At 41.0% G+C, this 14233-nt stretch overlaps 2 protein-coding genes and 1 pseudogene across 8 annotated transcripts in view; 2 read left to right on the forward strand and 1 right to left on the reverse strand.

The window, feature by feature from the left end:
* LOC103389202 (sia-alpha-2,3-Gal-beta-1,4-GlcNAc-R:alpha 2,8-sialyltransferase-like) overlaps positions 1 to 12945 on the forward strand; it is an 18136-nt gene extending 5191 nt beyond the window's left edge. The window contains exons 3-9 of one of the 7 annotated variants that reach the window (XM_025062844.1): positions 1295 to 1353; positions 5902 to 6109; positions 6597 to 6838; positions 9945 to 9974; positions 11604 to 11723; positions 11817 to 12784; positions 12829 to 12945. In XM_025062844.1, coding sequence (XP_024918612.1) covers positions 6056 to 6109; positions 6597 to 6838; positions 9945 to 9974; positions 11604 to 11723; positions 11817 to 12378 — 1008 coding nt within the window. In that variant the 5' untranslated portion in view covers positions 1295 to 1353; positions 5902 to 6055 and the 3' untranslated portion in view covers positions 12379 to 12784; positions 12829 to 12945. Of the gene's footprint in view, positions 1 to 1294; positions 1354 to 4537; positions 6110 to 6596; positions 6839 to 9944; positions 9975 to 11603; positions 11724 to 11816; positions 12785 to 12828 lie in introns of those variants that run through there. The other 6 variants (XM_025062845.1, XM_025062846.1, XM_025062849.1 and 3 more) reach the window with 6 other exon arrangements.
* Positions 1 to 14233, reverse strand: part of LOC103389163 (threonine synthase-like 2) — a 649915-nt gene that overhangs the window by 402321 nt on the left and 233361 nt on the right. The gene's annotated exons all lie outside the window — the stretch shown is intronic.
* Positions 11618 to 14233, forward strand: part of LOC112488113 (sia-alpha-2,3-Gal-beta-1,4-GlcNAc-R:alpha 2,8-sialyltransferase pseudogene) — a 7512-nt pseudogene continuing 4896 nt past the window's right edge.

The raw sequence follows: 14233 nt of genomic DNA on the forward strand, positions 1-14233 counted from the left end.
ATATATATATATATATATATATACATATACACACAGCATATATACATGTATATGCATTGCATAATATACAATATATTATATATGTGTTGTATATATGTGTTACAATATATTATATATGTGTTGTACCATACAATACACATACAATATATACAATATATTGTATAGTATGCAAGATATATAATATATTGTATATTATACAATATATTATATTATTATATAATAATAATTATTAATACAATATAATATAGTGTATATCATACACTATATTATATATATTGTAGATGTAAATATAAATTTATGTTGTAAGTGTTAATTGTAAAACATTTTCATAAGTCTTAAATACCATAAAAGCCCGTAAAATATATATTTTGATAATGGGTTAAAGTATATACTGTGTTATAGAAATGTTAATATTACACAGTGTATTTTGTAGAATGAATTGAAGCTGAATTAGTTCACTGAAAGAATGCGTTTAAAATATTTCATTGAGTAAATCCCAAATAAAAATTAAACTGCAATAAAAAAAAATAATTTTGACCAAGAATGAGTTACAATTCAGTCAGAAAACGGAGACAAGGTCTAAATGTAAATAGTCTGTCAACAGGACACTCCCCATACAAAACTCCATAGAGAAAATGAAGGTTTTTGACACAGACTCCAAGACCTGGAGAATCCAGCTCCGTGGTCCTACCCTGTCTGGACACAGCTGTGGTCAGTTTTGCCTTGTGCTACAGTCTGTCTGTGCTGTCACACACACACACACAAACACACACACAGCTGTCTGCTGTCTAAACTATGAGTGATGCACTGTTCGTCTGGTGTCCTTCATCGATACAGTGGAAATAACAAAGCATGGCAGCCTACTCCATTAGCACACACACACACACACACACACAAACACACCATATCGCCGGTTCAATCTCGAGGTCGTGATGATGAATTATGAAATGTGGGAAGTAGATTTCTCAGTGTGACCTTGGACGTTCCGACCCGGCTTCGTTTACCCTGACTGTCTGGGCTCAGTGGTGTCACCTGACGTCCACACACTCACAGAGAGTGTGAATAAGGCTCAAGTACACGCTATGTCACACTCACCCCTGATACTAAATCACCGGGAAAATCAAATGGTGTTTTTCCAACAGTACAGTGAAACGTGATATTTTAGAGCAGCCGCTCCTGTTCACCTCTGTGAGCACTGGTGTCTGAAAAACATATGGGGTACAAAATTATAGTTGTCTTCTTAAAGAGGTACACACGTAAAAATATCTTAATTTTTTTTTTATGTTTTTCACAGGTTTCGGTGATGGTGAAGAATTATAATGGTACCCATGACATTTCCTGGCACTGTTCCTGGTGAGTAACCAATACTGTAATTCATAGCACTGTATGTACTTTCTGGTACTAGTTCCTGCTGTTCAAATACACATAGATTCTGTTGGGGTTTTTTATTTCTATTTTTAGACTCTACAGTAAAAATAACCATACTTGTTGTAACTGTAACTGTAACTGATCCTAGTTTCTGCTAATAATCTGCCTGAGCTGTAGCTGTTCCTAGTTTCTGCTAATAATCTGCCTGAAACACAGGACTTTAGTATGATCACTACTCTCTTGTATTACATTACATATATATAATAAATTATATATATTATATATTATATATTATACAATATAACATACAGTATATTATATATTATACCATACATTATATATTATACCATATATTATATATTATACCATATATTATATATTATATTTTATATATTATATATTATATATGTATATTGATCGGATTGAACCAAAAAAATACCACTTGGTGAACTGCTTTCCATCTTCAACAGTACCACTCATTCTCTGCACTCTGTCATTAGCAATCAGAGGAGTGTGTTAGGTCACAGACTCCTACTTTAAAAAAAGCAGGAACAACAGACTTAAAAAAACTGCTTTGTCCAACGGGAAATTGAACCGTTTAACTCTTCACTGGTGGGGAAGGGAGTATTTTCAACAACAATTTGCAATAGCTGCATAATAACCGTACGATAACTACAATCTGTATATCCATCTAGCTTTCACATGCATGTATACATACAAACAGACATATGTATATCTTTATGTGTGTGTGATTACATTGATTTATATGTGTTTGTGTTAATACCTGCTAATACATATACTGTATGTATATATCTATTGTACTGTATATACCTATCCATCTCATTTACATATCTCTCTACATACTGTAGCTAGCTAATAGTATATATAATAATATTCTGATATAGTATTTTGTTATAATACACTTTATATGCCATTATAGCTGCTGAAATATCCTGTTTATATATCTATAGTTATTCAACTGGATAACTGTTAAATACTTACACTTACAGTATATATTTATATGTATATACACATATGTATGTACTGTATATGTGTGTATATTTAACTACTTGCATTTATAGTGTATATGTATAAATATACATATATACAGTTTGTATTCATAGAAATCTTATAACAATTTACATGATAACAATAACGTCCATCCAACTGACCGCCCATCCACCCGTCTGTCCGTCCTCCCACTGGCCCGCCCGCCCATATGTCAATCAGTCAGTCTGTCTAAGTATCTATCTGTTACAGTATCAGACTTAAGAAAGTTGAATCAAGCCATCCCTACTTCCTAGTGACCTACCTTGCTTAGGCTGCAAAAATGCACACAATCCCTGGTACTGTCCATAGTCTCTACATAGTTTCAACGCCACCTCCTGGGCTGAACAACTAAATTAAGACAATTGTCCTTACAATATCACGTACATGTACAGTACACATTTTAGTTTAGTTTCATATCAAATGTCCAAAAAAGTAATTCGATACTGTTCTCTGTCACATCATATACAGTACATCTGTGTCTCAGTCACTGCAGTTTATTTAGGATGATTTAATCATGGAGTCATTTGGAGTGCAGTGATAAAGAGAGATTGTCAGTGTCTCTCTCTCTCTCTCTCTCTCTCTTTCTCTGTGTGTGTGTGTGTGTTATTTCACGCTCCTTTGGCTCAGGCTGAGCTGCAGCCGTTGATGGTCCACCAGCCCACTCCGCTCTAATGTCTATTGATTATAAATTGACTGTGTGGTGAGACTGATTGGTTTCATATCGGAGTTCACATGAAAATGTGATTGCAGCAATTCACCACCTGGTTTTATTTAAGAGCTGACTGACCGTCGACTGTGCATGAACAAAATGCAAGCAACATAAAGCCAATGTGAATGTGCGCGATGGTTGTGATACCCTAATTGACCACTGGGGTGATATTCTGACGTAGGTGTATTAGGGCTTTGATGGTTTTTTTCTTTGACGTTCACAATGTTGAACTCTGGGAGGAGATTTTATTTCTAGATACATACATGGGTCTGATGAGCAGAGAATACAAACTAAAGTTTTTTTTTTCTATCTGTGCCTAAATCCTGGGCTGAGTGGTGTCAGGCCATCTGTTCCTAAATCCTGGGCTGAGTGGTGTCAGGAAGGACATGTTACGTAAACCTGCTGTGGCTGGAAAACATTCTCTTATCACCAAATGTGTCCCGCACTTTCCACTGTTTTCTTTTTTTTGGCTTGAATTATTTGCTAGGACAGCGGAGGCGTCACTGCCTAGATTTGGATTTGTTTTCCAATTCATTGTCGATTTTCATATCATTGTTTTTCTCTGCTTTAGACACATGACTGTGATACAATTCCTACAGTGGTTTACAGACAGTATCCACAGTGTCCACGGGCCACAGATGACCTGCCTAGCATGTGTTGGAAACCTCAGGTTTTTGGTCATTTAGGCAATGAACGATGGCTGCTGTGAAGTAAATCTGTGGTACAGACCTTACTTCGCAATAACAACCTAAAAACTACTCACGTTTTTAGATCGCCCTTTACAAAAGTGACTGTGGTTGAGTTCCTGTGCTACACTAAAGTGCTTTGTCAGCAGCCAAGCTGTGTGTTGTGCCTGAAAATACCTTCAAACTGAAAATTGTCCCTGTCCTAATCAAGCAGCTGCTACCTGGCCCATTTCACCTGCTGAAGCTGCAAGTTGGGGGTGGGGGGGCAACAGGAGACTTGGTAGAGTGTGGTTGAGTTGCAAGGTGTGGAGTCAGTTTGAAGGTGAAGGTTGGAGTCATACCAGGGGACCATTGTAGTCCAGTTCTCAGTCTTCAGATGTTTATTATTAATGTCCAGTCTTTTTTCCCCCATTTAAAGCCATATGTCAGAGTCAGAAAAATCAGAAATACTTTTTTAATCACTGAGAGAGAAATTGTGGTGTTACAGCTCCTGAGGAGAGCAGCTAAAAGGAGCAGGAGAAATAAATGTGTAGTGTGAGACGTACATATAGAGCAGGGTCGTCTGGAATTCAAATGAGATTGTCCACAATGTCTAGAAATTGATTGAAAAAAATTAGAAAAAAAAAATTACGGATAAAACTATTTTTTCAACTAATTATTATTCCCTTTAAAATTATGACTAAAACTTCACACACCTCCTCAAACAACTGTATTATTTTATAATATTTGAGCTGACGCATCTTCGTTGACTTGACTTGATTGACAGCTGCTAAAATGTCTCTGGGGTAGGTTTTATATACAGTGGAACCCCAGTTGTCGAACACAATGTTTTACCAAAAATTGCCCCCGGTTGCCATACCATACCAACTCAGTTGCTGAACAAGCCAACAATATCAGGCTGGCAGCAAGTGATTGAGCGTGTCTGATTTTTTTATTCCATAAACCACCATGGGACCTAAACAACAGTGTTAACAACAATAGAAGTGATTACAGTTTATACGGAAGCATGAAAATAGCGCTCATGTTTCAGGTCCTGCTTCACGGTATGGTTTAGCAAAGTCGTCGTTTTGAACCATTATGGAGCACAAGAATGGAATAAAAGAAGCTACGGTTGTCAAAGGAGTGACTTTGATCACCAGGATCACAGTCACTAGAAGAAGAAGAAGAAGTTAGGAGAAGTGGAAAGGTTGCTAGTGATTTGGATCAATGAAAAGCCTTTGGCCGGCGATAGTACTTAGATACATACCAGTAGTAGAATAATGTGTGAGAAAGCGAAGCCAACATTGCTCAATCGCAACTCCTCAGCTCCAGTAAGGATGAAAGAAATTGCCTTTCCTATTTATAGCTTCATTCTTTATTCAGTTGTGTTCATCTTTTTTGTTAGATCTAATTATATTTTGTTGGTATCGTGTATGAACCTGTACACAAAATACTGCTGAAAAAGTTTGAATAAGCAATCATCCGGGAACCGTCCGGAAACGGATCAATCCATTTTACATTGATTCCTATGGGGACAACTGTTTCAGTTTTTGAATTTTTCCGTCCACGAACGGCCTTCAGGAACAAATGAAGTTCAAAAACCGAGGTTCCGCAGTATTTGTAAGTATATGACGTGCAGAGTATGAATTTACAGTATTTAGCAGCAACAGTAAAAAGTGATGCTCATCAGTGGACCAACCAATCAGATGCAGACTGAGTAACATCAGCAGGAGATGATGATGTCATTCTTGTGGATACACAACCTTGATTCCAAAAAGTTTGACAATGGGTTTGAATATGAACGTAAACTGTCGTTTGTCTCTACATGTGGCCCTGCGATTGGCTGAGGTTAAGATCAGCTCCAGCTCCACACTCTGGTCCTAAGAACCATCGAGTTTTAGAGGTGTGAAACTTCAGTGAGGGCTCCAGGATGGTGCAGAGAGAAGTTTGTGACCCTTTCACCTGAACAATTCAAATATGAGGTTCATAAAAAGACACCATGCAGATGTTGGACTAGTGTCGCAGTCGAACACAGTCTCTCTGTGTGTAAGTCTTCGGCTGATGTTTGATTCCAGATACTTGACGCCTCTGTTTCTCTGCCTCCATCAGGACTCACATGCAGCTACTGATGCTGCTGCTGCTGCTGCTGATGTTGATCTGATTACCATGATACGAGAGCCGCGTCCTCTTAAAGCCACACTCGGCTTTAATTTATGAGGGAAATGAGAGAGGCAGCAGAGGGAGGAGCGGAGGACAGAGACGGATGCAGACAAGGAGCAGAAGGACTGCATCCTCCTCCTGCTTCCTCTTTGCAGCGGTGAGGTCATGAACCCGGCTGTAATTTGAGCAGGAGTCCACAGAGAGCCCACCAGGATATCCCCCTCTCCTCCTTCTCTTCCTTGTGTCTTGTCTGTGCGTCACATTCCTGCGTCTGTCCTCAGCAGCCGCGTCGCTACCTCCTCCTCTTCCCCTTTGCTTCCATCTTCCTCCTCGTTTTCGGGCTAATGAAATTAACGTTTTTCATGGATGTTGTTGCCGCTCCTCATGTGACCTCTGTAACCACCGTGGCTCCTTTGAGGAGCGGATCGACGCCTGTCACTGTTGCGCCGTCGCAGCAGCGCCGCCGATGAGGCTCCATCCGCACGTCACCGCGCCTGCATTGCCCGAAGCTCTGCGTAAAATGCGAGCGTCGTTTCCGCCTTCGCTCTGCCGCTGATGCGGCGCGCTGTCCACCTCCTCCTCTTCCCTTCTTCTTCTTCTAATCCTCCCCCTCTTCCTCCTTCTCCTCCGACCTTCTGCTCCAGGGCCGCTGCTGCAGCAGCTGCTGCTGCCGCCGAGTCTGCCGCTGGTACCGCTGCGGCCGCTCCCCGCACAGAGGCAGGATGGTGCGCCTCGTCAGCGCGCTGGGGCTCATCATGTTCAGCGTGGCGCTGCTCATCCTGTCACTCATCAGCTACGTGTCCATCAAGAAGGACTTCCTGATCAGCACCCCCAGATATGGACCTAACGGAGGGCCCAGGATGTACATGTTCCACGCAGGGTTCCGGTGAGTTCACGGGGAGGGTGTGAAGCTGCTGATGTCAGCAGCTGTGGCAGTGTCTGTCTTTCATTTTATTATTCATATGCTGTTACCCCTGATGTAACGGCTCTGCGTGTTCCTGATGTATCAGTATCTGCTGACCCGATGGAAAAACTGCTGCATTTAAAGGTGCAGTACGTAAGAGTCAGTGACGTCTAACGGTTCAAACACCCAAGAGTGAACCATAGACTGTATGTTATGGCTGAATCTGTTAACCTGTCAATGTCCTCATCGTGTCCACAAGTCAGGGGCTGTACACATGGGCTACACGTTGTCCATGAACCCAGAGATTGGTTTGTAGGAAGGTCGGTTGGTGGGTACAATGATGGGTCAGACGGTAATGTTGGTTGGTGACTATATTTTTAGGTTGGTAAGATGGTGGGTTGAATGTGAGCTAAGAAGGTAGCTGGGTCATTGGATTGACACGAGGATCAGAAGGAATGTTTGTGGGTTAGGGAGGTAGGTTGGGCAGTATTGCGTGGTACGTACACCGGTGTGTAGTATGGTTGGATGGATGTCCAAAAGTGAGGTAGGCTGGGAGATTATGTCGACACTTTTATTCCATAGAACTTAAGCTAACCTATAGGGCCTGTGGCCCACATTCCACCAACTGTGAAAGGCCTTGTGTCTCATGTTGGTTTGGTTAGGTGTGTAATGTGGAACTCTAACCCTAGTACACAGTGAAACATTAAAAATATTACTATATATATAGTAATAGAAAAACATTTCCTGTTTTCCCGCCTTTAAGCTTTTTGGGGTTTTTTTCTGAGTGGGTCAGAAAAGACACTTTTGCTTTCTCAAGGCAGAGGTAGACTGGTCCATTAAAAACACTGCTTTCTCAAGGCAGAGGTAGACTGGTGCAGATGTTATCAGTGTATGTGAGTATTTAGTCTCTAAAACGAGTAAACATGCTCCCGGTTCTTCAGTCAGTGAGTATCAGTATGAAGAAAACCAGGGCATCTGTCACTTAATCCCACAGCTGTGAACTGGATCAGCTTATTCACTCACTGGCATCCAGCCCCCCCACCTTCCACTCTACCCCCCTTAGTTACTTAAGAGTAGAGTATTTTCTATTACCATAAGGTATTTCAATAAAACAGCTAATGTTTTTAATTTCGTTGTCAAAGAACGTGAGAGGTTCAATGAGGGATTCAAAAGTTTGGTTTGGCCCTCTTTTGGCGCCCTCTTTTTGATGCTGTTTAATCAAAAGTGACGCATCATCTGCAAACACCTGCAACAATTCATGGTGTTTTGCTGACATCAAGAGTGTGTGCTGCATTGACAGTACTGTGTTTAGACTTAAAGCACTTGGTTGATAACAGTGGTTATAAAACAAAAAGTTTTATCGACTCCACCTTCGAAGACAAATTTAATCGTTCACTTAATGGTGGCATTCCCAATTCCAGACCAGCACTGATCACTCCCCCATCTCCCAGTGATCCAGGATTTGTCTGTACGTGTATTCAAGAGTCAGTGAGTGAACCTTGAAGCAAATCAAAATAGGACTTCGAAGTACCCTGACTTCTTTATTTAATTGTTTTCATTTGCCAAGCTTAATAGAGAAAACTTGGACATGGAGATCTACTTAGATCTACTAATGGCAGAGGCAGCTCTGACCAATGTACCACAAATCCCCGGCAGCGACATTGAAAATGTTTAGAATGCCGTTTGATATTTGGGGCCACAAAACCTGATTTGTAGGTATTTATTCAAGTTATGAGAATTGTTTTTATTGTCTTGGATGTGAGAGTCTGTTAGTTTGATTATTGAAGACTTGGGTTTTTTTTTCTTCCATGTTCGAATACCCGTTTTCATGTTCTTGATGGTGCTGAACTCTTTCACGTTCGAAGACCCGTTTTCATGTTCTTGATGGTGCTGTAATTGTGATGGAAACTCAGGGAACTTCTGGATTGTGAAGCCCCAGAAATGGCTTTAGAAATGTACATGTAAAGTATATGGTTTGCAAAAACAAAAAAGTGCTTAACTGTGGCTATAAAAAGCTGTGACATGTTACTTTTCTCTGATCGTAGTGATATAAGGTATCAAATCGTGGAGTCTGGAGGTCTTAAGTTTTGCCAATACCTGTTTAGTGCATTAGATATCTGTCATGTTCTGGTACTTAAACTGTAGTGAAACAGACCCTAAAATAAGAGCTATAGTTCCTGGCGAAAGATTAATGTGACTCTGGTACTGTGCACCAGAAATGCGCTAATGAAACTGCTGGTTGTAAAGTTCCTGGTACTCGTTCCTTGATCAAAAAAAACGAGCCATTCATGGTGTGGTGTAGCTGGAAGAAAATCTCAAATCTCTACTTCTGACATTGAATGTAACACAGTGTAAATCTCAGTTGTCCACTGGCTCTCGAGGCTGATTCTGAAACAGCCGCCCGACTGATGGGGGGGTCCTTGAGGCCAGCAAGTCACCATTGCCTCTGATTTACAGCTGCAAAGAGGCCGCGTTCATTTCCCGCTGCCAGTTATCATTTTCCTCCTCACTCCCTGTCACCACAGGCCAAGGTTACACTCAGAGTGAGTTAGATCTGAAGGAGAGCAGCGTTTGGAGGAGAAAAAGAAAACTTGTGTTAGTTTGAGTCGGAGTTTATCATCAGGAGTGCGGTGATTCAGAGGAGTTTGCTTTGGAGGCAGTGGATGCATGGGTAATGGTCTGTCTGCCCTTCAACATGTCACCGCATCTGAAAAACCGCTGGTCAGAGAGCAGATGGAAGACTCATATTTCACATAAATACATAAGCACCATTTTTTTCACAACGGTGTGAAATTATGGAAGGTTGGAAGCCGTGTTTCTCCCCTTCAGATCCTGTCCTCAAGGATCGTAGCCCACGTGAAAATGCAACTCTACTTTGACTTGTAGGAATCTACACTGTGTTTCCACGGTTTGTTGTTGTTCAGGTGTAATCATTTGAGTTTGTACTGTTAAGTATGAAAAAACCCCAATATATTTTTGCATGAATGGACTTTACAGAATTTAATCTTGCTTTAACCTTTACAACACATAATGGAAAAAAGAGTGAGTGAGTTCATGTTGTTGTCTCTGTTCCACCTTCCCGCTGCAGCGAGAGACCGCCTCGCAAACCAGACCTGAGGTGAATCACGAGCAACAGTGGCCAAGTTTTACAGCATCCATCCATCCATCCATCCATCCATCTATCCATCCACCCATCCATCCATCCACCCATCATCCATCTATCATCTATCCATCTATCCATCTATCCATCCATCTATCCATCCATCCATCTATCCATCTAGCCATCTATCTATCCATCCATCCATCTATCTATCCATCCATCCATCCATCTATCTATCTATCTATCCATCCATCTATCCATCCATCCATCCACCCATCCATCATCCATCATCCATCTATCATCTATCCATCTATCCATCCATCCATCCATCTATCCATCCACCCATCCATCATCATCCATCTATCTTCTATCCATCTATCCATCCATCCATCTATTCATCCATCCATCCATCCATCTATCCATCCATGCACCCATCCATCATCATCCATCTATCTTCTATCCATCTATCCATCCACCCATCCATCCATCTACCCACTCATCCATCCATCTATCCTTCTATCCATCTATCCTTCCTTTCACTCATCCCTTCATTCATACATTTAATTTATTTTATCCATTCAGCTATCAATCCATCCACCCATCCATCCATTTATCCACCCTTTGTTTATATGGACCTTTAATCCATCCATCCGTCTATACATCACAACTTTCAACCTTCAAATCCCCTTCTTCTCATCTATCTATCCTCCTAAACTTGCAACCTCCAACCCAGCAAACTGCCTGTCTGCACGCCTACCTATCCACTGTAGCAACTACGCTATCAACCTAATGGAGCTCTCTACCACCTTCCACCTTCCTATATATATATATATACACTACCATTAAAAACGTTAGGGTCACTTAAAACCTCCTTATTTTTGAAGGAAAATCAGAAATACAACCTATGCATTATTAATGCTTTTAATGAATAAGGGCCTATTTCCTGCAACCATCATTCCACTGGATTGGTAGATTTTGTTTGCTAATCACATTAGAAGGCTAATGTATAATTGAAGGGCAAAATTATTATTTCAATGAAAAATAATTGTTTTTAATCTTACATTTTCTGTTAATTTTGAAACTGAAGAGGTTTTAATAGAAAAAAACAAAATTGTATGGGTGACCCCAAACTTTTGAATGCTTGTGTACATATATATATAAATATATATAGACCCAACCAAGACCATCCAAATATTGAACCCTCTCCCAACCCAACTGAGAGCCCACCCCACGCCCTCTCACCTTTGTATTCACCTAACTGCTTTCCAACCCCTCCTACTTAATGGCGAGCCTTGAGACAAGTAATGTAATAGTAGTAATAGTAAAAGTTTTTTTTTGTTGTTGTTGTTGTTTTTTTTGCCAACTTACACGTTCTTTGTAGTTGGATGAGCTGTTCGCTGCTTTGGTTTGGCTGCCCTAAAGCATGATCCGCTGCTGAAATTATTTTAACAAAAGAGAAAATGGATGAAATGTTTCTGATCTGCTTTCACAAGGTCACAACATATTTTCTCTGATGAAACCATTTTCAGAAACTAACGCAACAAAAAAAAAATCCAGCTTCTGCTGCAACACGCACAACAAAGGCGTAAGATTCCCTTTATTTAAAAGAACGATACATTTGCAGTAAAATTTGTTTTCTTTGTGTAGCTCCCAGATGGCCATGAAGTATCTGGACCCAGCCTTTACTTCTTTAACCAACAACCTCAGCGAGGACCTGCCGAACTCCCCTAGATGGAAGTACAATAGCACTGCATTCACACAGCAGAGGTAAGGTCTACAAAAACACATTTGATGTTGAATGAAGTTAAACGGTGTTTCTTTAGTTTAGCGTGTGACGATAAAAAAACATCTGTTCCACAGACAGGAGATCTCTCAGTACATCGACATCCCCCACAACTTCACGCTGACACGAAACGCGGTCAAAATTGGGCAGCTGATGCATTACGACTACTCCAGCCACAAGTACGTCTTCTCCATAGGCGAGAACTTCCGCTCACTCCTCCCCGAGGTCTCGCCCATTGTCAACAAACACTACAACGTGTGCGCTGTAGTAGGCAACAGTGGCATCCTCACGGGCTCGCGCTGTGGACCTCAGATTGAGAAGTTCGACTTTGTTTTCCGCTGCAACTTCGCCCCGACCGAGGTCTTCAAAAAGGACGTGGGAAGGCGGACCAACATGACCACCTTCAATCCCAGCATCCTGGAGAAATACTACAACAATTTACTGACGGTTCAGGACAGGAACAACTTCTTCCTGAGCCTGAAGAAGCTGGACAACGCCATCTTGTGGATACCGGCGTTTTTCTTCCACACATCGGCCACGGTGACAAGGACACTGGTTGACTTCTTCGTAGAGCACAGAGGACAGCTGAAGGTCCAGTTGGCCTGGCCTGGAAACATAATGCAGTACATCAACAAGTAAGAAACACTACAAACTGCATTGCTAAAGTTAACTACATCCTAATCTTAATGGGAAGAAGTGCATGATGTCGACAATGACACAAACTGAGGGTTTCAGGTTACTATAAGTAAACCACGATGCCTTGTGTCTTGATTTTAAAAGCCTTATTTACCTAATACTGGATAATGAAAAACCCAACTAAATTAATCCCCCCTAAAGAAATGTAGGTTAAATAAAAATGGCCAAAGCAGTGATTCTTAACCATGGGGTTGTGGCCCAAACTTGGGCTTTAAGGGCCACTAAAACTTTCAGTTTATTTGGCTGCAAACCCTGCGGGACAGCATATGTTATCGACCGAAAACTTTGGAGATATGTTATCCAAGAGAAGCTCAGTTAAAACGCAGCTTTTGACCAAATGGTGGCAGCGGTGCATCAGCGGTGCTTTAACAAGCTCCAATATAGCGAGAAGAGGTGCATCAGTTAGTTCTTTAACAAGCTCCAATATAGCGAGAAGAAGATTGTCGTCTGTCTACGCTAGCAGTAGCAAGAAGACCAAAAGACTACATTTTTGATAGAAAGAAAGATAGATAGAACTTTATTAATCCCTCGGGAGTTCCCTTCGGTAAATTACAGTCTTGCAAAGGTACAATCTTGACTTAATCAAATCTAATATTTAATAGTTTTTTTTCACTTTTCCTATATTAACTTGGCCTTAACATCAGAAAGGTTCAGAATCTCTGGGCTTAAGGATAAGTGTACCAACAGATGGCTGAACAAGTAGTTTAACTATGGAAAAATATCTAATTAAAAGCTTAAAACTGCAAAATATAGCAAATATATCCTTATGGTGAGTGCCCAAACATATCAGTAGTGGCTTTAAATTAGCTTTGTTTTCATTAAAATTTAAAAACCTTTTCAAATGTCCATTTAATGATCAGTCTGGAATCTTGTGTAAAATCATCAAAATATAGCAAAACAAGTTAGCCTACATTAGAACACTCTAGTCACAGGTCTCCACTTCTATCATGGCTCTATCATATCCACCCAGTTTTCAGTGCTGCTGTAGAAATGGGCTCATGTTTGTCAGTCTGTATTGAATGGAACTGCGCTTTTCATGGACCAAAAGAGATTTAAGCCCCAAAGCCGGATTATCGGGAAACAGCTATTTAGTGAAAAGTACGGTGCAGTGCTGTGACCGTGTGTGGAGAGAGATTTAGGTCTGGTACTTAGTGTTGTCGCAGCAGAATGGGCACCTCGTACAGTAGCCTATCCTTCCCCAATCCCATTAAAATGGCCTACTCTGGGAGAATTAGCACAGTTTAAGCAGCACAGAGAGCAGTGAGGACCTCCGCCACTCGTGGAGAGAAGCTTTTGTTGAGGCTCGTCTCAAGGGTTTCCCCCTCTGGGGCGCTGCTGAGGAGGACTGGCCCACGTGGGCAACGGCCACCACAACAATAGCTTGGTGCTTTAGTGACTGTTCAGGACGGATACAGCCTCATATTGTTTGTCCAGTCTTGTCTATTCTAGAAATTTCTCAAATATTGGAATATTGGATAAAATAGAAAAAGCTAAATAACAGCCAAACATTAGCTCAGAAATGGCTAAAGAATAGCCAGATGGATGGAAGGGAACCCACACCCAAAGACCAGGTATCGAGCTAGCAATCACACCATCAGTGCGGTGTGGTATCGTAGTATTGTTAGTAATCCCATTATAGTCTTTTGTGGCTAAACAAAGGTCGGTCATAAGAGCATTTATATGTTGCTCTGGTATCAAGGCTAAAAGTTAAAGAAAAGTTAAAGAACTCCACCAATGGACAGGCTGTCCATTGGTTGAGTGAATGCTTTTGTCAGAATCACTACAAATGGCTGTCCCC

This window comes from Cynoglossus semilaevis, chromosome 14, assembly GCF_000523025.1.
Source record: "Cynoglossus semilaevis isolate Cse_v1.0 chromosome 14, Cse_v1.0, whole genome shotgun sequence".
In the NCBI taxonomy this organism is placed as follows: Eukaryota; Metazoa; Chordata; class Actinopteri; order Pleuronectiformes; family Cynoglossidae; genus Cynoglossus; species Cynoglossus semilaevis.